This window comes from Podarcis melisellensis, assembly GCF_964234715.1.
Source record: "Podarcis melisellensis genome assembly, chromosome: 3".
In the NCBI taxonomy this organism is placed as follows: Eukaryota; Metazoa; Chordata; class Lepidosauria; order Squamata; family Lacertidae; genus Podarcis; species Podarcis melisellensis.
The window spans coordinates 46498360-46524500 of NC_138530.1; the positions used below are offsets into that span (position 1 = coordinate 46498360).

General features: G+C 44.5%; 1 protein-coding gene across 3 annotated transcripts in view; it reads right to left on the minus strand.

Annotated features, from left to right (window-relative positions):
* SLC35F3 (solute carrier family 35 member F3) overlaps positions 1-13547 on the minus strand; it is a 93965-nt gene extending 80418 nt beyond the window's left edge. Inside the window, exons 1-3 of one of the 3 annotated variants that reach the window (XM_081906887.1) lie at positions 13371-13547; positions 12208-12437; positions 9657-9674 (exon numbers count right to left, since the gene is read on the minus strand). In XM_081906887.1, the coding sequence (XP_081763013.1) occupies positions 9657-9674; positions 12208-12437; positions 13371-13423 (301 nt within the window). In that variant the 5' untranslated portion in view covers positions 13424-13547. Of the gene's footprint in view, positions 1-9656; positions 9678-12207; positions 12438-13370 lie in introns of all 3 variants that reach the window. The other 2 variants (XM_081906886.1, XM_081906888.1) reach the window with 2 other exon arrangements.
* Positions 13548-26141: the final 12594 nt, after the last annotated feature.

Sequence of the window (26141 nt, forward strand, 5' to 3'; positions counted from 1 at the left end):
TGGGACTAAAGAGCTTATACAGCTCTTGGTACACTGATGGGCTGCCACTAGCTCAATCAAGTTCCCTTTCCCCCTTTCTCATCCTGAGATTGCACCCTCAATCCAAAACAAAACAAAGCTGAATTAAATTATATTAGTTCAAAAAAAAAAAAAGGGGAAGAGAATTGTAGAAACAGGACATCAACATTTTCTTCTAGGACACATTAAACAAGGCATGCACCACTAAACAAACATTTGAGGCTCTGTCCTACATTATTTCACAATTCTCTTGTTGAGGGTGGAAAGTGAAGAAGTTTTTAACAATTCAGTGAATCCCGTCTCATGGGAAATTTGAAGGCGATGCAAGGAAACCATATATATTAAGGATAGCAATATGAACAACAGGAATTCAGAAATGATGGGGATCAAGATGCCTCTTTTGCATATTTGCATATTACAATGGAGCTTGCATATCCTTGATCATTTATACCTGTTGCTTTATGGATACGATATTTTTTATCCTTCAGTACCATACTCTATCTACCCTGTTGACTTATAGCTGCTATGAGATATTATGGTGCAATCAAATGTGGGTGGACAAATCACAACTGGATAAATACTTGAAATCCATTCTGACAGTAAACTAAACTCCAGTAAAGGTCCTGGGCTAATAGCAAGGTCTTTAACTGAAACAGAAAACCCAACCAAATCAGCACGATTCATCCCTCAGAAGGGAGCGAATTCCAAACTTGGGGTGCCACTACTGAGCTGGAATCAGGACTGCAGTAATACAAAATGACTAACACTGCAACCCTACTCCTCTCTACTTAGAGGTCCCACCAGGGGTGGAGGAAGGGGAGTGCGGTGGGGGTGAATCGCCCAAGGTGTCTTCGCTGAGGGGGGCGACATTTGGTGTGCCGCCCGCCCGCGACTCCCAAGTCTATCCCAAGCTGTCGTAGTATGGGGGGGGAGCTGCGCCGCTTTGCTGGTGGCATTCCCCCCTTCCCCCTTTATTTTGACAGCTGGGGTGGAGGCTTGGGAGTTGTGGGCAAGCGGTGCACCGAATGTCCGCCATCGGCGGCTTGCTCCATCCCCAGCTGCAGGGCACGCGCACCACTCTGTGCACCTGAGTAGCTATCCTGCACCTGGGAGGGCACCCTCCATGCCCTGGCCCCCTCGGGAGCACGTACGCCCTGGGCAGCGTGGGCATATGCTCCGCCACTGAGTCCCACCCACACTGTTCCATGAGGACTCCTTCTTAATGTTAAGGAGCCTAAATAAGCCACTGAGTTAGTTTATAAGGAAAATGAATAGTTTGGGAATGATTATCTGTTTTGCAGTTCCTAGTCTTAGAAAATGAATTGGCTTTGAGCACTGCTCCATTTGCAACAGACTATGTGATACCCACACAAAACTAAACTTTTATACTGTGGTACCTTCGGTTATGAACTTAATCTGTTCTGGAGGTCCGTTTGTAACCGGAAACCACTTATAACATGAGGCGCGGTTTCACTAATGGTGCCGACGGAGCGCGACTTCTGCTTGCATCCCGGGGCAAAGTTCGCAACAAGGGGCATCTACTTCTGGGTTAGTGGACCATGTAACCCGAAGCATTTGTAAGGGGGACGGTACTTAACACGAGGTACCACTGTATATCTGACAATTTCATTATTGATTGCTTTCAGGCATTCCTCTTTCACTGAGAAAAAGGAACTGCAACTCATACCATTATTATTTTTAAAAGTTTTACCATTTTTAATACAGTAAAAGGCAGTACTTTATTATTGATTTCATTTCACTGAGGAACTCCATCCATGCAACACCCCAAAACTACTAACAATAAAACATCAACAATAAAACACATATAAAAACAATTTAAAATTCAGCAAAGAGACTGACTGGGATAAGAATCTGCACTTAAAAGGCTTGTTGAAAAGGAAAGCCTTCAGTAGGTGCCAAAGAGACAACAGAGAAGATACTTCTCAGGTAGTAAGATATTTCTAAAGGGTAGGCACCACGACTCTAAAAGACCCAATCCTACATCATGCAGATTTCCTGATGAGAAGATACCTGCAGAAGGCTCTCTCTTGAAGAATGAAGTGATCAAATTGGTGTATAAGAGATGATATGATCATTTAGGTGTCCTGGTCCTAAGCTATGTAGGGCTTTATACAACAGTACCAGCACCTCAGTAGCTAACTGGCAGCCAGTACAATTCTTTCAGCAGCATTGTGACATGGTGGCAACACTCTGTCCCAGTGAGTATTCAAGCCATTGAATTTTGCACTAGCTTCAGCTTCTTGGTCAATCTTAGGGCAGCCCTACATATGGTGCATTACAGCAATCAAACCTGGGGGTTATGAAAGCCTAGATAAAACAATAGAATTGTAGAGTTGGAAGGGACCCTGAGAGTCATTTAGTCGAACATCCTGCAATGCAGGAATCTCAACTAACGTATCCATGACTGATGACTATCTAACCTTTGCAGGAGAGTCCAGCACCTTCCAAGAGAGTCCGTTCCACTGTCAAACAGCTCTTACTGTCAGAAAGTTCTTCCTGATGTTTATTTGGAATCTTCTTTCTTGTAACTTAAAATCATTGGTCCGGCTTCTATTCTTCCATGTGACAACCCTTTAGAAATTTGAAGATGGCTATCCTATCTCCCCTCAATTTCCTCTTTTCTAGGCTAAACATATCCAGCTCCATCAACCATACCTTATAAGGCTTGGGATATGAAAGGCTATGATCTGGCATTCTGAATGTGGACTGCAGCGTCCCAAGGCCTCTCATATATTCCACCAATGATGCTGTGATTAGCAACACAACACTCCAAGCTACTGCATGCCAATCCAAAGCTCTCTGCTTTTCCTTCTGGGTCATCCTGTATCCTGCCCTTTACAACACCTGTACAATTAGAAACAAGTATAGGTGTGACCTGCAAGAAAATGTTGCAATATGAAGCGGTACTATTCAAGCGCCCATCCATGCTTTCTTCCAGGATTTCAGAACTCTTCCCTTGGTTTCCTGTCCCTTCATCCAGTGTCCCATAGCTTAAAGGTCTAATGTGGCTGTTTTGGGTTCTCCATCCTTACGCTCCCCTCTCAAAGTGTTTTTTTTTAAAAAAAACTTCTGCCAAGTTACTTCATACTTGCTGATACCTCCCCTCTTGTACATGGATGGTGCCATTTTGGCGATATAAGAAGCTTTACATCCGGAGGCTCACACTGCTCATGAAGAAGAATGGAAACCCCAAGGGAAAAAATATGGCCCATACGTGCCCATTATCTTCAAGCAGCAAGCAATGGTATGCAGAAGAGGAACAGATGGTTCAAAGCTCTTCCCTGCCCTCTTGCTTACTCTAAACAGCTGCATCATTTTCCAGCCTCTGCATCCTTATTTTATTGTGTCTATAATCTGAGCCATAATACTGACATCTGAGCCATAAAGGCATACCTCACCTAAAATACTTACTCGCATGAACAATATTTAGGATTCAACCTATAATAATAGTGAGTAATATCTTTATGACAACTCCCAATACGTACACTAAAGAACCCTTAAGTTTAGTATAAGCTAACACAGTTGAGCTATACGCAGAGGAAAAAATATATGGCAGAACATTACTAGAAAGGGAGGCAGCTACATTTTTTCTGCTATCTGAAGAGGTCCTCAATGAAACCATAGTGTATTCAAAAGCACACAAAGTGTATTCAAAAGCACACAAAAGCACAGTGCTTGAATTTCTGCATTCCCTACAACTATCAGATTCCCAGATAGATCAGCAACAGCTTGCAGGCTACTTTCCAACAGGTGGCAGATGGAGAAGCCATTTGCTTCTCAGGCCCAGGTGGCAGAGGACCAGTGTAGATTACTTCCATCCCTGCATGACCTACAGTTTAAAAACAATCTAATAGGGAATTGCTAATCTCCAGAATTATGAATTATGGTGCTGGAAGAGACTCTTGAGAGTCCCATGGACTGCAAGAAGATCAAACATGTCCATTCTTAAGGAAATCAGCCCTGAGTGCTCACTGGAAGGACAGATCCTGAAGCTGAGGCTCCAATACTTTGGCCCCCTCATGAGAAGAGAAGACTCCCTGGAAAAGACCCTGATGTTGGGAAAGATGGAGGGCACAAGGAGAAGGGGATGACAGAGGACAAGATGGTTGGACAGTGTTCTCGAAGCTACCAGCATGAGTTTGAATAAACTGTGGGAGGCAGTGGAAGACAGGAGTGCCTGGTGTGCTCTGGTCCATGGGGTCACAAAGAGTCGGAGACAAGTAAATGACTAAACAACAACAACAATCTGCAGAATTCAATGCACACTGTAAAAACTTTTTCATAAAGAAATTTCTAATTGCCTTCAAAGTTTTAACGTGCAATCATATTATGAGGCTTCATGCCATTTTCATGTTTAGATAGCAATCAGATTAATGTTCTACTACATGCAAAGTAGTGGGCACAGTACATGCCAGGAATGTGACAGAAAGTAGTTAAGGAACACAAACTGAACCATGCATTGTTCTGTGCTTATTAGTTTAATACCTCTATCTTTAGTTTAATACCTCTAATGGTTTAATACTATTAGTTTAATACCTCTATCTTTCTTGTGGTCAAAGACCAGACAGGTGGGATCCTAAGAAGTATGATAGAACATGCCAATTCCTTTATAAAACTTGACTGAATTTATTCCATTTTTTACAAAAATTACCTTCCTTCCATGTATATTACACTAAGCCAGTAATTTCTTAGAGAAAATTTGCATTCTTTGAGTTATAGTCTGAGTGACCACTAGCATGATAAAGCATTTTTCAAACCCCGCAGAAGACTGACCAGTTTTGGAAGCAGATAGCTCAGACCCATATAAACAACAATCACATATGTTGCCACTTATTTATGCCCAACTCACAAACTGAATTCATTACAGCCCAAGCTAATGTAAAAAAACCAACAACTGGTACCAGTTCATCCAACCCCCAACAACTCAAAACAGACAAGTTAGTGGTCACTTGCAGAACTGCACCACAATGCCAGCTGTTCCCAATCCTGTTCCTTTCTCTGTGCTCCCCTCCTCTGCATTCCACTGTATATTCTCTGTACATTATAGCTGTGCAATCACAGAAAAGTGAACATTGCTCTTCCCACAGCTAATTTCTGCATAGTAATTCTGATGGTTGTGGTTAAGTGCAGGCGATTCTTTGTTTTTCTCAGAACACACAGCACTTTTCAGGTGTAATATGCAAAACATATCTCAACAATATGATAAAACATTTGCATAGCTTTGAATTCAAAGCTATGTAAATTCAAAAGCATTGCTACCTCTTCTTTAGTCATAACTTCTGCCAAATTAAACAGATTCCAAGTAACAGATGCCATTAAAATATTGCTGTGGAGAATTAACATTGCACATTAAGCTTTGGTTACAATTAGCATTCAAAGACAAATTTCAAATCCCAGAAAGCAGGTTATAATTGAGCTACGGATGTGATCTTTCTTACTTCAGCAAGTCTACCCACAGTTGCTCAACATGAAGTCAATTGGACTATTAGTCATCATGTCAGAAAGGAGCATTAACAACTAGCTTAGAAGCTGGCCCTCCCATAAGGTCCAATCTGGCAGAAACACCAATAAAGATATTTCTCTTAATGGGCAATAGGGCCATTCATGAGACAAGGTACCACTCATTTTAAGACTGAAAGAACAAAGCCTGCAAGGCAGTAATTACTGCAGAGGTACAAGCAGCAAGCCAGTTTTTGCCAACAAAGCAAGCAACACTTCATCCAAGAAGTTATAAGTTCTTACGTATCTTTCAGCAACATTTTTAATAAAATGAACAATTATAAAATCCTGCACAGCACACTTTCAACACCTCCTCCTTCACGATAATGAGTCTCTGTCAGATAAACAAAACCAGTATATCAGGTGCATCAAGCTACAGCTACACATCAAGGCACTCTGTAAAAACAACCACTCACAATCCTTTAGAATATCCCTCACTTCCGTTGCAAAATTCTGAAACTGAGAATGATATCAGGATAAGATAGATTTCATTTGTAAACAATTGATCCCCCTTTTACTATATTTTTATTAAGTTTCAAAATAGCCTGGATAGCTCGGTTGGTTGCAGCATGCTGCTGTTAACACCAAGGTTGCAGGTTTCATCCCTCAGGGGCCCTTCCAACTCTACAATTCTATCTGTTCTAACATACAAAATAGACAATTTCAATCAAAACCAAAACGTTGTTTGTAAATAGACAGCTACAAAACTCAACACCACCCCAAAACTGGCCTGTGGGAAGGTTTGTTGATGCAAATCAAGTCCAGATCATGCTGCTTTATGTAATAGATCTTAAACAATTTTTATGTTCTTATTTTTCATTTTTAGGTTAAGCCATGAGTTGGTTGAGACAACCAAATGAGATGCCACCCTGAACATGCTCAGTCACAGTTAGGATGCCTGGTAGGGGACAAACATATTTCAGCAATACTGGTGAAAATAATAAAGTTCAACCAAACCATTGCAAAAGTGCCTTTCTTCATTTGTCCCTATGCCATTTTTACCTTCTGAGTTTCTTTAGAAGTGCCATTTGCCACACTATTTGTTCCCACAATGTAGCATATAGGTTAGTACGATCCTTCCAGGGCCTGGCAATGATGAAGCTATCAAAAGATGGTTAATTGGGTGTTTCTGAAGCAAATTCCAATCCAATAAAATCCAATGACATCCAAGCCAATGAAAATTCATATAACTTTTGTCCCAAATATAACAGTCTAGCCATAGTGTGGTTTATGCACTGAGTTCAAATCCCTTCTTTTGGATTCTAGTTGTTTATAAATTCCTTGAGATCCAGTTAATTTGTACCTATTTAGCAAATAACCCATATCTGTTTCTAAATGCTTAGTCTTCTTCCTCACATTCCTCTTAAAGCCAGCGCCTTCTTTCAGACACTGTGTAACACCAGCTTCCCATAAAAAAACCTCATCTCTTTAAAATAATGTTTGGAGCATCCTTTAACTTTTTTTTTTTTTTTTTGGTAAACTTATTAGTTATTGAAGTGGGGTTAAAGGGCCATGGAGTTGAGATAGTGATATTTTACACACCCTGCTGGAGGCAGCAGGTACATGGGCATAGTTCCCAACATTCTGAGATTTTCTCCAGGGAGCACTTGAAGGATCATGATGGGCTGCTTGTCATGGGAGGTGTCTTTCAGAGGCCTCAGTAGCCTGCAGTCTTCTTCCTTTTTTGAGAACCATGCAAAACAAATGACCACATCTCAGGGGAGTGAGTACTCTCTTGGCTTAGGGGCTGTTGCACAATAGGCACAAATTGCACAGAAAATTCAACCTCTGAAAGGAGCATTTTGAAACAACCCACTAAAAATTCCTCAAGACTTTCATTCTGTTGTTGTTGTTGTTGTTGTCCGACTCTTCGTGACCCCATGGACCAGAGCACGCCAGACACTTCTGTCTTCCACCGCCTCCTGCAGTTTGGTCAAACTCATGCTGGTAGCTTCGAGAACACTGTCCAACCATCTCGTCCTCTGTCGTCCCCTTCTCCTTGTGCCCTCCATCTTTCCCAACATCAGGGTCTTTTCCAGGGAGTCTTCTCTTCTCATGAGGTGGCCAAAGTATTGGAGCCTCAGCTTCAGGATCTGTCCTTCCAGTGAGCACTCAGGGCTGATTTCCTTAAGAATGGATAGGTTTGATCTTCTTGCAGTCCATGGGACTCTCAAGAGTCTCCTCCAGCACCATAATTCAAAAGCATCAATTCTTCGGCGATCAGCCTTCTTTATGGTCCAGCTCTCACTTCCATACATCACTACTGGGAAAACCATAGCTTTTACTATACGGACCTTTGTTGGCAAGGTGATGTCTCTACTTTCATTCTACAACATCTCAAAAAGTGAAAATTAACCCGGCAAGGGAAGCCTCTTTTGAAGATCATAGTCAACTGGCAGATTTATTCAGGGCACAGATTTTATATGTCTTCTGAGGCCAAGGTGAGTCCCTTTAATTATGGCTCGAATAAAAATCTGTCAGTGTCATTGCAATGGTCAAGATCCAGACTACCAAAAGCAATTTGGGGACTGACTTTGAGGGCTAGAGATCAGATGAGTCAGCAATACTACTCACACAAACACCAGATTTGGGAACTGAAGCTCAAGCTGAGTCTGGCAACCATTGGAATCTGACACTTTGAACCTAAAACCATGGGTAGGCAAACTAGGGGCCGTATCTGGCCCAATCGCTTTCTAAATCTGGCATGCAGATGGTCTGGGAATCAGCATATTTTTACATGAGTAGAATGTGTCCTTTTATTTAAAATGCATCTCTGCGTTATTTGTGGGGTCTGCCTCTGGTGCTTTTACATGAGTAGAATGTGTCCTTTTATTTAAAATGCATCTGGGTCATTTGTGGGGCATAGAAATTCAATCAGCGATGCATTCCCCCCAAAAAAAATATAGTCCGGCCCCCCACAAGGTCTGAGGGATGGTGGATCGGCACCCTGCTGAAAATGTTTGCTGACCCCTGCCTAAAACCCTTCAGCCAGGATGCCCAGACACTATAGTCCAGGATCCAGGAACCATCACAGAACCAGCATCCTTGGTCCTCACCCACACACAAATGGCCTTGTGTGCCATCTGTTCGCCACCACAGGCAATGTGCTTGGCAACGGAGACACAACAAAATGTCAGGTTCCAGTCCAGAGATTTGCTCCTTAAAGGATCTCCATTTTCCAGTAAGGGGGCAGAGCCTGGTGAGGTGGTAGTCAAGCTGAAAAACTACATGAGCTCAGCAACTAGTCCTTCTGAGAAGAAGTTGTCTCCACCTGAGTTTCTTCCCTGAGGCCTGTCCAAGGTACTGAAAGACTTGTTCCTGACTACTTTTGTTTTCTGACCTATGGCTTTCAAGTGGGTACAAACTCCTTGCTGGTCAGTCCCCTGCTCTAAACTCATTCTAGCTAGCTTCAGACTCTCCTATGGACTCATCTTTGCCAGGAGTGTCCAGCAATTACACAGATTTTATCTGTTTCCATTGCCCTACTCCCTCAAATAAGTGAAGTGGTGCATTAGCAAGAGGTCAGCCCCACAGGACGCATTATAGTGGTCCATTCATATTACAAATAGTGTGTGAGATATTGGCCAGGTCCCTGTACATCAGGAAAGGGCGCAGTAAAAATGATAGGTAGAAGCAGTAACCAAGCATTCTTAGAATCCAAACTAAAAAAGGGTTGAAAAGATCCCCTATAATGTACAACTACTCAATTAAAAGAAGGCAAATGCCATCACTGGGTTTTTTCTCTCCAAGGACCCCCAACTGTCATCACTTCTGCCTCATCTGCATTCAGTTGCAACCTATACATCCTCATCTAGTCCATTGCAGTTGCCAGACACTGGCTCACGGGACAGCTTTAGCTCCTGGATCTTGATAGAAAAACAGAGCTGGGTATCATCAGCATGTTAATGACATCCAACTCCAAAACATTAAACAGTTTCAGCCACTGACTCCATGCAGATATCAAAACAGAAACTTGCGACACTCCACAAGCCGTTTTCCAAGGGATTGAGTGGTTATTTAATTTGAATAAAGCCCTGTTTCCATATTTCAGAGCTGACAGGATTGGCTCTTGAACAACCAAGCTGCACCATTATTGAAGGCAGAAATTCCAGACTTACCTCCTGGTAACATGGCGTCTTCTGAACCAACATGTTTGGAGAAAGGAAAATGAGAAGAATGAATATGTTTCCTCCTGGACAACTCAGGAGGCATGTTACTGTGATGTCACCATGCAAATGCAGAAAATTCATAACATGGAATTTGGCACCCCTTACAGATGATTCGTAAAATGGAGCAGGAGGGGGAATCTTCCTGTCTTTTTGTATGATAAACACACAAAAATAGGCACACTGTAACAACCATCAGTGCCCTGAGATATTAGAGAAATATTTTGTCAGACTTTGGAAATATGAAAACATGAATCATGATCAGTGTAGTGTAATACATTGTATTGATTATTGTACATATTTATAGCACAGTCCAATACAACTCTTCTCAGAAGTCCCATTAAATTCAATGGGGAATACTTCCTCGTAAGTGGGAATAGGACTGCAATCTGGTAGGAACATCAGCATAAACTAGTGGCGGTGGTTGTTAAAAGAATCCTATAATAATTTGTTATTATAATAATAATTTATTATTTATTCCCCGCCCATCTGGCTGGGTTTCCCCAGCGACTGTTCAATATATTCTTTATTATATTCTCACAAGTACAGATTTAACCCCATCCATCACGAGTAAGCCTAATCACTTTATTACATTAATGGTATTAAGAAATAAAGAACTATACCTTAGCACCAAAATTAACATACTGTATTGGCCTGAATATAAGCCTCACTTTTTTCTCAAATTCCGACTGTGAAAAGTTAAAGTGTGGCATATATTCGTGACATTACGGTATGCAGCCAGGAGCACAGGACAAACAGGGCCAGGGGTGCAGCAAAGCGGTGCCCGCCCCACACATAGTCCCCCATCCTCTCTCCCAAGGTCAGGAAGGGAGAGAGTGAGGAAGGGGAAAGGCCACTGGCAATGCAGCGTGGCTCCCCTCCCCCCCCAGCGCCCAGTATGCAGCCAGGAGCAGTGAGGAGCAGAGTGGCTTATACTCCAGATTTTTTTATTCCCCCCCTCCAATTTCAAAGGTGTGGCTTATATTCAAGCCAATACAGTAAATAGCATTATGGCTGCATCCTAACCATGTCTATTCAGGAGTAACTTCAATGGTGTTTACTCCCAGGTAAGTGAGGTTAGGATTCTGGCATGGAAGTCCACTTTGCTTTGATTAATACTGCTACATGCCACCCCAATCTCAGAGCAATGAAAGATTCCAGGGGTCCAGGCACCTACCCAGGGTCTGTGTTTCCTTTTGGAAATGAGGCACAGCGGAGACTGTGGTGTCTTTATGATATATGGTTTATTTACACATATATACCACCTGAGCCTACAACTGAGGGGTTCACAGCATTAACACAACAAAAAGGTCTTGTATTTCTCATGGTTGCAGCCTTGGATCCAAACAGAAATCAGCCATGGCTCTCTGACCCTCTGCTCTAGCCTTTCACAGCCTGCAACCATTTCCCTCCTAGGTTACATCACCAGCAATTGCAATCCTAAACTCTCCACTCTGCTTTGTCTCTACTAATTATCTCAGAGCTCAGGGAGGGGGAGAGTCTGACACAGAGTCTTCACTTTGTTACTAGCCCATTTCCTTCACTCTCCTTTAATGGCCCGTCTCTCCTAAGGAAGCTGGCCTGACTTATATTTTAATCATTGCTTGATTCATGGTTTTAGGGAAGTCTAGCACCCCAAACTCATACAATATGTGCAAATCTCTTTTGAAGTTGAAAGCAATTCATTAAATCATCCAGCTGTATGACATTTTCCTGATCAATTCCTTGTATTGAAGACAAAAGCTTCTTTCGCCATTTAATCTAACAATTTTTATTCGTAAAGAAGCCCTTTATGCCACAGTGACCTTTCATAAAATTCACATTTGATCCAAGCTTGAGCACTAAGCTGAAATCCTTTCCTAAATCTGAAGAATTATATGTTTTATATAATAATCACCACAGTGCCCCCCCTTCAAGACAACCGGAAAGTTCAGTTGATCTGCATTTAACTCCTCATGTCCCCACATCCTTTTGAAACGACACACACAGAAAGAGGGCAAGTTGACCCCCACCCACCCATCTGTTATCAGTCTTGCTATACTGACACAAAAATATAAAATGCATGGCATATACACATACGCGCAATGGGTCAGCGCATCTGGCTTTTAACTGAAAGGTTGGTGGTTCAAGCCCACCCAAGGACGGCTGTGGGCAGGCTTCCTGCACTGCAGGGAGTTGAAATAGACGACCCTTGGAGTCCCTTCCAACTCTACAATTCTATTATTCTAAGACAGCTGTGGAAAAGAAGGAGCAATAAACTAGCCAAATAACAAAGGCCATCTCTTATTTACTTTGATAATACAAGATACAAAAACCCACTGATTCCTAGAAGAGGAATCAAGGGGTTAATTCCAGAGTACAACCTGAATCCTCCCCAGGCAGTTTGAGAAGGTTCCTTGTGACAGAAAGTTGAGGACTGTGTGTGTGTGTGTGTGTGTGTGTGTAATATAGAAAGAATGGTGACTGCTGCTGTGAAGGAGGCAGGGATAAACAAGGGACTTACTTTTGTAGCTGGCAGCCCAGGGCTGGTAGCCGTAGTAGCCAGTAATCCGTAGAATCCTTTCCTCAATGGAGGTGAGCCCCACAGTCGCACTGGTGAGGTCTTCCACAGATCGGGACCATTTCAAATCCTCTTTGATCGCCTCGTCCACCACTAGGTATTTCAGCTGCCGGAGTTGAGGGCTGATGTCTGACAGCCTCCTGGGGCTGACGTCTGGAGATCTCCTCATGCCACTAGAGGCAGAGACAAGAGAGGTGGGTGAGGCGATGGTAAGGCAAAGGTGAATGTAATAAATGCAAACCCTCTCAGGATCAAGGTGTTAAGAATGCAACAAAGAGGAATAGAGAATCCCAGAATTGTAGAGTTGGAAGGGACCTGCAGGGGTCATCTAGTCCAACCAACCCCCTGCAATGCCTTTTGTCAAGCCCCACCACCAGTCCACCTAGCTCAGTACTGCCTACACGGACTGGCAGCGACTCTCCAAGGTTTCGAGCAGGCGTCCTTGCTACCCCTACCTGGAGATGATAGGGATTAAACCCGGGACCTTCTGCATGCCAAGGCTGCGGTCCTTCCCCGCCGAAGGCACTGGGCACAAAGCGCAAACCTCAGCCTAGTTCTACTACTATTTCGCCTAGTACAACGATTTGTGGAGGGGTTTCCCCCCCCTCAGAAAACGTGGGGTCTACTTTGGTCTTCTGTCAATAGGCGCCGAGCCCCTCCTGCTGCGAGCCCGCCCCGACGGAGCCCAGCGCGACGCCGCTCTCCGTGCACCCCGAGGGGCTCGAAGCTGCCGCGAGGAAGCGCGCCTTCCTCCTCCGCTCCCCGCCGAGCTGGCCAGGAAAGGCTCCGGGCGAACTTTACGCCTGTCCGCGCCAAAACCACCACCTCCCTTCTCCACACAAACACGCCGCTTCCTCCGCTTCTCAGACCCAGCGAGGAGGAGAAAGAAGAGCGCGGCCGGGAGAAAGTGAGCAGCAAGCAGGAGGAGAGGCTGAAAACTTTGCTCCCCGTGTCCCTCGTCCTCCCTCACCGGGTCGGCGGTGGGTCGGCGCCAAGGCGCGGCGGCGGCGGCGGCTGCCCCCCGGGAGAAGGGGAATGGCTGCGTGAGGGAACCTTTGCTGCGCGCGACGCCCCCCAAGCCCAGCCCCCCGCCGCCCCCCACTCACATGGCGACGGTCTTGCCCCTGGCCGTGCCGTTGGGGAACTCCCGAATCCCCATAGGGAAGAGCAGCGGGGGAGTGGGGGCTCCCAGGCTTCAAGGAAGGTGCAGCCGCCCCGGGCTGGCGGGCTGGAGAGACGGGGCGGCGGCCCCCGCGCGGGTCGCCAAGGCGGGAAGAGGAAGGAGGACGGAGCCGGAGCTAGCGCTTGCCACCGCTGCCGCCGCCGCCGCGCAGGCACGGAGTTTGGAGCGGCCGGTGAAGAGCTGCTGCCGCCGCCGCCGCCGCATGAGAGTCCGCCTGCCTGAATCCCCAGTGCGGGCGAGGCGTCGGCTCCCGGCTGCAACCTGCTGTCCGTGTCTATTGCTGCTGCTGCTACCGCTGCTGCTCGCCGCCGCCGCCGCCGCCTCTCCAGCAGTGAATCGAAGGAGGAGAGCAACGCTCGTCGTCGCCCCCCTCGCAGGCAAGCGCCGCTCTCGCTCGCCTCTTCTCGGGGGGAAAATGCCGCGCGCCCCTCAGGGGGAGCCCGCTCGCCCTTCTCCTCTCGCTTTCCCTCCGCGCGGTGAATGTGGCGCGGCGGCCGACAGGGGGAGCCCGTGCGCACTTCGTGGGGAGGGGGAGGAACGAGGCCGCCATAGAGAGCGGCGCCCCTCCTCCTGGCTTGGGAAGAAAGGCAGCGGCTGGGAGGCAGCAGGCGCCCTCTGCGAAGGCTCGCAACACTTTTCTCAGATTACTTTCTATTTGATCTCAGCGTGGAGCGGGTTGTATATTCTTGAAGAGAGAAAGGGGGGGGGGGTTATGCGTTCATTTCCAAAGGGGTAGGAGAATTAGCTCGCGCAGCAATAGCAGTCAGTCCTTACATTTGTTATTGGTGATGAGGATAATTTTGGAAGGAAAAAAAGGGGGGGGGGAGGAAGAAGGGAAATATTACGGATCCAGCTCCCCCATAAGTTGTGGCGGCCCTGAGTGAGGTAGCCGCATTTTGGGTGTCAGGAAAGGGCACCAAGTGGTTAGTCATTTAGTTAGCTGTAATTGTGTTTTTTACAACCCAGGAGCGAAGAGGCGCTTGTGGTATTTTCGGCCTCAGGTGCCAAATTGACTTGGCTGGCCTTGGGTACTGTGCATCTTGTCTTGGAGGTGCAGCGAGAGGAGATTTGCTGTCCTGCTGCAAGCAGCAAAATGCCTTGGGCCAACCTGCTTGGTGATTCAGCCATTTGTCATAGCAAAGAGGATCCAAGGTGGCAGAGCACCTTTATAGCATGCAAAATGGCCCAGGTTCAATACTTGGCATCTCCAGGTAAGGTAGGGCTCCTGTCTGAAACCCTGGAGAGCGACTACCAGTTTGTGTAGACAACTGAAGGGTCTATTGAAGGGTCAATGGCAGTTTCCTATGTTCCTGTCACCCCTCCCACCACCCTGCCACTCCATGTCTCTAGAGAAGGAGGGAGAATGAGAATGATCTTCAAAATGAGGGTCAATTGAAATCAGCCCAGGAATGCTTACTCAATCAGCCAGTTTTTGTGAAAATCCAAATGGGAGCTGAAAGCTCCTTCCTTTGACCTTGGGATCTTTCTACTGCTTCTTCTATTACATGACAAATAATGACGGCAAAGCCAAAAGCAGAAGCCCCATCGAGAGGCAAGGTGAGGCAGCTGCCTCAAGCTCCCAATTGTGCCATTAAAGGAGGCAGAATGAACTTGATATAGGCAAATCTGGCCCAGAATGTTTTGCGATGTTCTCCTGCCCAGTCTCCACTGAAATCAGTGTGAGCTGCTCAAGAACATGGTGGTGCTATATTCACAACGTAGAAAGCTGACTTCTATTGCATCAGACCAACAGTCCATCTAGCACAGTACTCAATGGCTGGAAGGAGCTCTCCAGGGCTTCAGCCAGGGATCTTTTCCCAGCCCTAACTGGAGATGCTGAGGATTGAAGCTGAGATATTTGGCATGCAAAGCAGCTGGTCTACAATTTTGGGGTCTTCATCAACTTTTGGGGTGTTCTGGTTTTTACTTTTTGAAATATGGCAGCCCTAGCTGTGGATAATTTCAAGAGGAATGCCTTACAGCAGGCATAGGCAAAAGACAGATTGGAACCTACTGGTAGATTTCTGAGCGATTTGCAGTAAATTGAATCCCTACTGTTTTACAACAAAATGGCTTTTGCCACCTAAAGTAAGATGCTGAAATGAAGAAAGCTGGATAGGAGAAGGGCTGTAGGCTTGTGGTGCAGAGCACATGTTTGCATGCAGAATGCCCCACCTTCAATTCCTGGCATCTCCAGTTAGGGTTGAGTGATCTTCCTGCCTTAAATCCTGGAGAACCACTGCCAGTCTGTTTGGGCAATGATGCTAGGCTAGATGAAGCAATGGTGTGACTCAGTATAAGGCAACTTCCTATGTTAACTCCTGTGTGTAAGGACTGTAAGTGGAAACCAAATGGTTCTCCTTCAACTCCCCCCCCCCCGAGGTTCCTTCCAAAAGAATAGGAGGGGAGGGTGCAAATTCACTCTTCCCTCCCGTAATGCCCACACCATCTATTCCAAGGAGTCCCAGCCATCCAGAACAGATTGGGACGCAGCAGTGTGGGGGTGTGGGTGGGCAGAGAATCAGCAAACATTCCCTCCTTCCTCTTCCATTAATAGTTACTTCAGCTGCAGCAACTGGATACAACTCTGTGAACTCAGTACAGTTATAATACTGTGGGGAGGGTGTTACATATTCAGAATGCATTCAGAGGCATCCTGTTTTGTTTTAAAACTATGTCTGTGGTAGAATGAGCTTGGGGTTCTAGAAAAAACAAAGAAGATCAGACAAGCCTGCAGTCTGCACCCATGCAGGTATGGCCATTTTAAATCCCAATTCACAAGCTTGTATGCAAAGGGCCATTCCAAATATTTGCTGCAAAATGTTTACTCGAAAGGGAGCTGCAGGCAATGGTGGATCCCTGACTTCTAGTGTGTTACCTGCATGGTATACATTTGCCATAGCAATGCATACTGTTTTAAGCATTGTAGGTGTACATTTGGAACATTACAGGCTTACACCAAAAATGGGGTGTGTGAAGTGGACACCCTTGCAAAACAAGTGCAGCTAATCCAGGTAGTATCTTTTAACATGGCTTGTCTCTCATAAGCATTCTGTTTTCCTGATAACGGTGCAGTCTCCAGGGTCCTGTGTGATTTACATCCCTTGCTGCTTTGGGATCAATAACACCAGAAAGATTAAAAAGCTGGTGAAAGCAAGAAAGCCTATATAGCAACTTCTTGATATGCTGCTCATGGAGGAAAGTGAGAATGACCCTAAAGTGTCATTCTGCAGCCCGTTTGTCTCTGATAGCCATCAAATACAGCAGCCTCTCGAATTCAGTTTCAGCAGCAGCCTGGAACTTGGTCTGAAGCAGAGGCAAGCATCTCAGTGGAGATGGGGCTGAGCTTGAAACAGGGTTGCGCCTCTTCGTTCCTGATACTTGGTTGCCAAAACAACATGGCGGGGGGGGGGCAGCAGTCACCCAATTTCTTCCCTCTGCAAAATTATGAAAGGCATTCGAGTCCTCATCTGCTTCTTTTGCTTTTGTTCCTCTATAATGCACCATGTTTATTGGTGATGCATTACAGAGGAAGAAAATATATATTCCTCTGACAGCTCCTTATTAACGGAGGACTTCTGGTTTTTTTAACTGTCCAGTAAAAACGGCAAACAAAATCCATCCAAACATGACCTTAGCACTAGGAAAATGAGACAAGATTCATGCATGTATCACACCTAGTGGCCAGACTGCATGTTACATTAAGTGTGCAATTGCATTTAATGTACAGTGGTACCTCGGGTTACAGACGCTTCAGGTTACAGACTCTGCTAACCCAGAAATAGTATCTCAAGTTAAGAACTTTACTTCAGGATGAGAACAGAAATCGCGTGGCGGCAGTGCAGTGGCAGCGAGAGGCCCCATTAGCTAAAGTGGTACCTCAGGTTAAGAACAGTTTCAGGTTAAGAACGGACCTCTAGAACGAATTAAGTTCTTAACCAGAGGTACCACTGTATATCTATTTTGTGTTTTGCCTGTAAATCTTTGCTGAAACAACAAACTTGTCTAGTAGGGCCCACTGGGAGTTGTCCAAGGTCCTGATATTCCTGGCCTGACCCATTGGAGTCTCCAATAGCCATTCCCACTTTCCTTGTGGGCCTCATGTCCCAGCAGAACAGAATAATACCCCTCTCTCCATACAGCACCATCCCGATCCCCCTCCCATACTATGACACCAGCCAAACCCATAAGACAAACAGTTACATTGAACATGATCATATATTTAACATAGCATGTAGTTTGGCCCTCAAATGGGAGATTTGATATAAAGGAGCCTAGCTGATCTAGCTGATCAACAAGGTACTTGTGTGCACCAAGAGATCAGGAAGGCAAAGAGGATAATTTTTTAAAAATTTTTACTTGTAATGAGATACGTCATGTGGCGCCATCCCTTCCTTTTTCCTGGCTGTGTGAGTCCTCTACTAAAGTGTAAGTTATTTCCACTGGCAGTGTATAGTTTCTCCTGGTTCAGCATTCTTATGAACAGAGGTATATACAACTAATTGGCGCAGTGAAGTGAGACACTGGTTCAGCTCACATCTCCGTCATATTCTGTTCGTCTTGTTCCTCTGACATGGAGAAAAACAACAAAACTTGTCATCGTCATGCGGGATAGAGTTCTACATTTTAACTCTGGAAAGATTCATCTACCTGATTTCAAGGGGATGAAGTTGTAGAACACATTAACTGTGATCTGCTTGCAGGGCTGGAGTAACTGAAGGGCAACAAAAATGCCCACTTCAGAAGGAAAATTAAAAGGATCCTATAAACATAGAGTTGGCAGGGGGGGGGGTCTGAAAGACCATCTACTCCAACCCCCTTGCCAATGCAGGAAATCTGCTCCAGCATCCATGGCAGGTAGCCACTCAGCTTCTGTTTAAAAACCTCTAATAATAGGTCTATTTTGTTTGATTGTTAGAGGTTTCTTGTAGCATGTAAGTACGTATGAGGCATGTGGTAATGTCTTGATCATCTTGCTTGTGAAAACAGAGATAATAGAAGGCGGATCAATCTGTAGTTATCGGTCGTGTTAATAAACATGGTGGGGATGACACAGATCTAAATTGGTATGCTTAGACCTGGATGGATCTCTACCTAGTGTTTTATTCTGATGGTTGCAAAGTAAGTATTTCAAAGAAACAGCAGTATAACTATCAATACGCTATGTATCAATATTTTCTCTGGAGCCCAGAATCATCTGGCTATCCTCCTTCAGGATCTTTAAGGAGACATTTCTTTGAAAATGGCATTGTTCATGTTCATCTTTATGACTACACTACCTGTTCTACAATACATTCACCTTCATTCACTTTGGCTTGTCAGTGTTTTCCCCAGGAAGCAAACATTTTTTCACCAAATAAATGAGTCAACCTAGAGGCAGATAGTATGACTGGCATGACAAAAATGGCAATTTAGATGTGCTTAGACCAGTGTTAGAAGATGCATTATGTCATCTTACCTACGTTCAGCAGTACATATGCAGAGTAAAGACAACAGGCTAAGTATATTCCTTTTAGTCTGCACTGTGCATGCCATTAATGTAGGACAGGACAAAGGAAGCTGCTTTAAAACAGAAGATATACTATGCCCAATGTATTTTTTACATGTGAAATACAAAATAGTTAATGCAAAAGTCAAGGAGTTTCATATCCAACACTCCTGATTCCCCGTTAACATACAGGCTACAGCAACACAGTCCAAAGCAAACTGCTATGAACGTCCTATTGAAACCAATACTACTTATTTCCAAGATAGGCTTCTTATAAAATATTTATATTCAGAATTGCAGCCTGATCTTTTCAGAGAGGTCTCACTGAGTTCAATGGGACCTATTCCAAGTAAATGTGCACAGGATTGCAGGCTTCAAGCCCAACACCTCCAGTTCTTTAGATAAGTGAGCCATATGTGGTTTCTTTGCCACAATACTACACGTAATATAAAAGTTATTTCCACTAAAGAGACAGAGAGCTTTTGGCTCTCCAGATGTTGTTGGATTCCAACTCTTAGAGATTTTAAATTATTAATGGTTTATAAATGCTTTTAAATAAATAAGGACATATGACAAGCCTGCTGCCTCAGGACAATGGCCCATCTAGTCCAGCATCCCGTTCTCTGGCTACCCAGATGCCTTTAGGAAGCCTGCAAGCTGGACATGAGCGCAGCTGCAGTCTGCTCACTGGTGCTTCCCAGCAACTGTTACTCACAGGCATAATTTCAGATGGTATAGTCCATGGTCTGGGATTATGCGTGTTGTAATCCAGCAGTATCTGGTGGGTCACAGACTCCCCATCCATTTTCAATTGGTTCACCTGGATCAGTATTTCCTGTTACCACTCCAAGATACCAGGCAGCCCCCCCCCCCCCGCCACAACCTTCTATCCAAGAGCCTTTATCCGGAATTGATGGTTATTGAACCTTGTACCTCGGGCATGCAAAGCATGTGTTTTGATAGTTTATTGCCAAGTTCTAGATTTGAAAAGTATTATTAAATAATTTCGTCAACAGTTTAATCCAACACTATTTATTGAGAATCAGTTGAATTCCCATTTTTTTATGGATAGAGGCTTTAAAGTAATAAATAGTATTGATTACTGGCAATGATCATTTTTGTGCCAATGTGAGCGTGGGGCTAATTCAATAACCCAGCAGCACTGGCTTGCTGCTATTGCTCTGACTTCAGACATGGCTAAACTAAAGCAACTATGTATGAGTTTCATTCAAATATATATATATATATATATATATATATATATATATATATATATATGTGCTTTCGTAGATTTTCACGGGTACAGGAATGCAGGTTTTGGTGTCCTCGGGTGTCTTCCCGTGTAAAAGTTGGGGTGTCTAGGCGACGTTTCGACGAGGTCTCACTCGTCATCTTCAGGCTGGTGCTTTCGGCTTCTTGTTACTGGAACAGAGCAGGATCTCAGTGTTTGAGTTCCTATAAATACTGTTGAGGGGGTGTGGTGTATAGCCTCCAATGTTCTGGGCAGAGAGGAAGTTCCCAGGCTAGTGTGCCTTTTCTTCTTTTGTTCCTTAATTACTTGAGGGATATCTTGAGTGATTTCTTGAGTGATATCCTGAGTACCACTTAGGTGGGTCATTAGGTGTGGATTAGTTGCTAAAGTCTTTGTGTCTTGACCTCTTGAACTTTGTGAAGAGTTTTTCTGAGAAGATGGCTGTACTGCACTTAGTTGTGCTCTGGCTTGGCTTCGTGTATAGGGGCGAGCTGTGGTTTTGTGGCCTGTGTCAGCCAGATCTGTGTAGGGATTGCAGGGGGGTGCAGCATCCGGAGGTGCCACCATGGTTTGGCTACTGGATGGTGTCTGTAATTTATCTGTGGAGAGGGTCTGGGTTTGGGTCTGGTGTGGTTGATTGGTGATGGCGTTCTGTGTGCCTCTGGATCTGGTGTCAGTTTTTGTGGGGAGGGCTAATTTCCAGATGTCTGGCAAGCGGGATGTGTCGTCACGCTTGTTCATGTTGTGAGGGTGTTTCTCTATCTCGATGGCTTCCATGATTAAGCCATCGAGATAGAGAAACACCCTCACAACATGAACAAGCGTGACGACACATCCCGCTTGCCAGACATCTGGAAATTAGCCCTCCCCACAAAAACTGACACCAGATCCAGAGGCACACAGAACGCCATCACCAATCAACCACACCAGACCCAAACCCAGACCCTCTCCACAGATAAATTACAGACACCATCCAGTAGCCAAACCATGGTGGCACCTCCGGATGCTGCACCCCCCTGCAATCCCTACACAGATCTGGCTGACACAGGCCACAAAACCACAGCTCGCCCCTATACACGAAGCCAAGCCAGAGCACAACTAAGTGCAGTACAGCCATCTTCTCAGAAAAACTCTTCACAAAGTTCAAGAGGTCAAGACACAAAGACTTTAGCAACTAATCCACACCTAATGACCCACCTAAGTGGTACTCAGGATATCACTCAAGAAATCACTCAAGATATCCCTCAAGTAATTAAGGAACAAAAGAAGAAAAGGCACACTAGCCTGGGAACTTCCTCTCTGCCCAGAACATTGGAGGCTATACACCACACCCCCTCAACAGTATTTATAGGAACTCAAACACTGAGATCCTGCTCTGTTCCAGTAACAAGAAGCCGAAAGCACCAGCCTGAAGATGACGAGTGAGACCTCGTCGAAACGTCGCCTAGACACCCCAACTTTTACACGGGAAGACACCCGAGGACACCAAAACCTGCATTCCTGTACCCGTGAAAATCTACGAAAGCATATATATATATATATAATGTGAACCTTCCCAACCATTTGTTCAAAAGAACGCACGCTCCTTGCTGTCCCCTGGCACTTTAATAGGAATGGCATTCTCCTCTCTGCCATTCTTTTCTCCTGTCACAAGACTCTACACCAGTGTTTCCCAAGCTTCAGTCTCCAGCTGTTTTTGGACTACAACATCCATCATCCCTAGCTAGCAGGGATGATGGGAATTGTAGTCAGAAAACAGCTGGAGACCCAAGCTTGGGAAACACAGCTCTACACCCAGGACCCTCCTGCTTCCCCTCTATAATGCACCTTTTCACTTGCTTGCGGTTAAGAGAAAGATGTTTCTCAAGATCTCAAATAAAAAGTGATAATACTTCAGCCACTATGAACCTTTAGAACAAAAGGGGAAACCTGCACTCCTCCAGAAGATTTGGACTCCCAAAACTCCCATCAGCCCCAACTGGGAGTTGCAGTCCAACAACATTTGGAGGGACACAGATGCCACACTGTTCTCAGAAGAAGGATAAATAGATATATGCTAGAGGTGTGCAAAGGATTTGGATGAATCCTAAACCTCGAACAGGAGCACAGCCAGTTCAAACAGACTAGGGACGTATCAAAGCCAAAACAAGATCCCTCCAATGCTGCCTGTACCAAAGTTCACTTCGTGGTGCTTCAGATATCCGGATTAACATTCCTTACCCCCCCACCCACACCTAAAGGCAGTGTGTCTTCAAAAACTCAAACATTTCTTCCCTAGCTTGCCATATAAAGAAAGTGCCTGGGTGGGTATAAAGAGAAGATTTCTGCAGCAGCCAGGTCTAGCTGTGAATAAGAGGGCATTATTGTGCCAAGGCTCTCCAGTCACATAGTGCTGGGGTATCGCCTTTCCCTTGGCTATCCTGTGCTCTTTGCTAGTTCTGCTAGTGATGCTTGCTTGGGATGCTGGATCTTCAAGTCCTTTTTTTGTCTGCGCTGCATGTCAAAACACTCCTGTCAAATCAGCTTTCCACTTATTAGTTGCTACGACCTTTGGCGCCAATTGAACGGAACACAAGCTTAAAGTGGTTCTCCTCCCCCATCCATCATAATTCCCTAGCTCCCACACCTAACCTTCTGAAACTGTGCAGGTTACCTTTCTCAGGGCACCTCTATGATATATGTCATTTTAATAATAAAATAGTTGTGCCAAAAAACACAGGGAGGGAAGGAAACCCCTTTTAGTTTTTCACACACACACCTAATTAACTTAAAAGTGTGTAGCACACAGACACACAGACACAACACCAACCCCTGAACCTAATTTAAATTTGGCAGGTTTCTAACCTTGGGTGAGAATCTTGCTCTTGAAATGCATCAAAGTGGAATCTGAACTTGCTTGCTGTGATGGAATAATAATAATAATAATAATAATAATAATAATAATAATAATAATAATAATACTTTATTTTTACCCAGCCCATCTGGTTGGCTTACAGCATATCTAAAAACACAATAAAAGCATCCAGTATTAAAAACCTCCTGATACACAGCTGCTTTCAGATGTCTTCTAAAAGTTGTGTTATTCTTAATCTCCTTGACATCTGAACAGAGGGCGCCACTACTGAGAAAGTCCTCTGCCTGGCTCCCTGTAACGTTGCTTCTTGCAGTGAGGGAAATACCAGAAGACCCTCGGAGGAGAACCTCAGTGTCCAGGCTGAGCGATGTTGGGTGGAATGATTGCCTTGGTGTGATGCTGAATTCCTCCCTGTATCTTGAGGATGGTATACACTCCTGGCAGTGGCATTGCTGCCATTTTCCTAAATGGGCAGGGTGGAGGCAAGGTCAAAACTACATGAGCACACCCAGGATTTGGCATAAATCCAATATTTATGAAGTGTGAAAACACTCAGAAACAAGCTTTTTTAAAAACAAGGAAGAGGTCTCTCTGTTTCTGACATTTTCCTACAGTGGACAACTTTACTATCTTCCAATGTGTTCACATTAAAGGGACAATAGGAAATTAATTAAGTGTAAATATTTGTTGACTGAGAGATGTTTGCTGTATAAGAAGGCAGGCTTATGCAATGTAAACTTGTGAAGATGTTCCAGAAGGCCTGTAAACTCCATCTTGGTCGTCAAGGTTACCCCGGGACCAATTGGTAGTTGAGGCAAGAATGAGCTCATATATGTTTATTCACTTGCTTTGATATGTGCTAATTGGTTTGCTTTGGTGCTGTGCATATCTGTTGGCCTGGGATGCTGGGCTCTGACCATAAAAATTGGATGTTTGCCACCTATGCAAACTAAGTTGCTGAATTACAACTTATTACTAAACTGAAAACTATGGAGAGACTTGGTCTGTACAGAGATATTGGATTCTTGTCTCATTACATATGCTAAAGCTATTTTTGGTCATCTGCATACTATCCCTTGCTTTTTCCTATAGGACTAATTGCAGTCATTAACAGTCGTCAACAGGTTTACCATACCCATTGAGTCAATCATCCATCTTCTACTACTCTTCTGAGAAAAACCCCACCCTCCCACTATATATAAGGGTCTGGTGACTTCTGTTTCAGTGTATCTGAAGAAGTGTGCATGCACATGAAAGATTATACCCAGAACAAACTTAGTTGGTCTCTAAGGTGCTACTGGACAATTTTTTTAAAAAAATTTATTTCGATTGCATCAGACCAACACAGCTACCTACCTGAATCTGCCATCTATGCAGGTGGACTAATAGGAGGTTGTGACCAAACTGACATATGCTTAAATTTTTTTGGGGGGGATAAGTAATGTATAAACATTTGCTCAGGCACAGACGAGTCATGACGGCAGCTTGCTGTTTCAGTGTCCGACCCGAACCTGTAATGGCAGCACAGGTTACGATAAAGCACTAGAATTGATCACTCTAGCATTTTTGACATCATTCTTTGGTAACCCTGCACCAACCCACTCCCAGGGGCCCCCCTTTAGCAAAATGTAATCATACTGCAACCATATTGAAGCAAGTTTTTGGTTCTCAGAGAAAATCCTTCCAGGAACATTGTGCTGGAGTCCAAAGAAGTTATGTTTTAGGTGCATTGAATCTGTTGCTTGACAGTTCTTGTGGATTCTGAGCACAGACACCAATGAGCGAGATACACATGCTGCAACTCCCTTTTCTGCACAGCTACTAAGGGAATAGGAAGCAGGGCCTCTTTCCCACCATAATCTCCATTTGTGGGGTCCACCACCACCACCGTTTAGTTCTGGAAAACAGCTTTCCACTGATTTGATCTTTTTGCCTGTCGAACAAAAAAAATAAAATGCCGAGATGCTTCATTAACATGCTTGGCACTGAGCTGCATTGGCAGCAGCCTGCACTTGTTCTGCCAAAGGGCACAGGCTGTGGAAATTCAGGAAGCTTCGAATCATGTTTGTTAAAGTTAAGTCAGGAGCAGGTGACCTTCTGAGAGGACCTTGATTCTAAGGTATCCTGATGTATTTTCCCTCCCCTACCACTCCAGAAGATGCTTAACAGGCAGAACAAAAGCAGCAAATAGCAGCAGTTTATTATTTTGGTTACTAAAAGCATCTTACTGAAATTCACATCTGGTGTATTTTCTTTGCCCATTAAGATCAAAATGCAAATTCAGAACCTCCCACCAGTAATCCTCTCATGATTAGTAATGTGTTTGGCCTGCATTGAAGCCAATAATATTATAATCTTAACATCCCAACTCTTAACCGCTACACTTAAACGTATAAAAATAAAAGTTAAGCTGATCCTCCAGTTTGATGCCCATATGTCTAAAGGACATTTCCTTCTGAAAGACCATTAAGCCTGATTCACATATCCGTGTACATCACTTGATTTAAGAAGGATATCAGGAAACTGGAACAGGTCCAGAGGAGGGTGACAAAGATGGTGAGGGCCTTGGAGACCAACTACTCTTATCAGGGAAGGTTGAAGGAACTTATTTAGCTTGGAGAAGAGGCAATTAAGAAGAACAGGCAGCCTCAGTTTCTCCTTCTTAGTGAATTTTAAGCAGAGGCTAGATGGTCATGGAAGCTGTATAAGTGAGTTTCCTGCATTGTCAGGAAACGTTGGAGTAGATTAAATCTGAGGTCCTTTCTAACTCTATGATTCTACACTCAACATTTAGACCAGGTTCAGATACAGACATTCGCAAACGCTTCATGCAAGCTCAGGTGATTAGAATGTTTCCTACCCTCTGCAAGTCACGTTTTAAAATCTTTAAAAATAATAATGAAAAGTCCGTTTCCAGGCAGAAAGTGTTGGTGTTGACCTATAAAGCCTTAAATGGCTCAGGACCGCAATACCTCAAGCACCCAATCTCCCCATATGAACTGGCCTGGACCTTGCCAACATTATCTGAGGCACCTGAGATCCCATGCGCTCTTGCCACAACTTGGCAGAGACAGGGATAGGCACTGGGCTTTTGTAACAA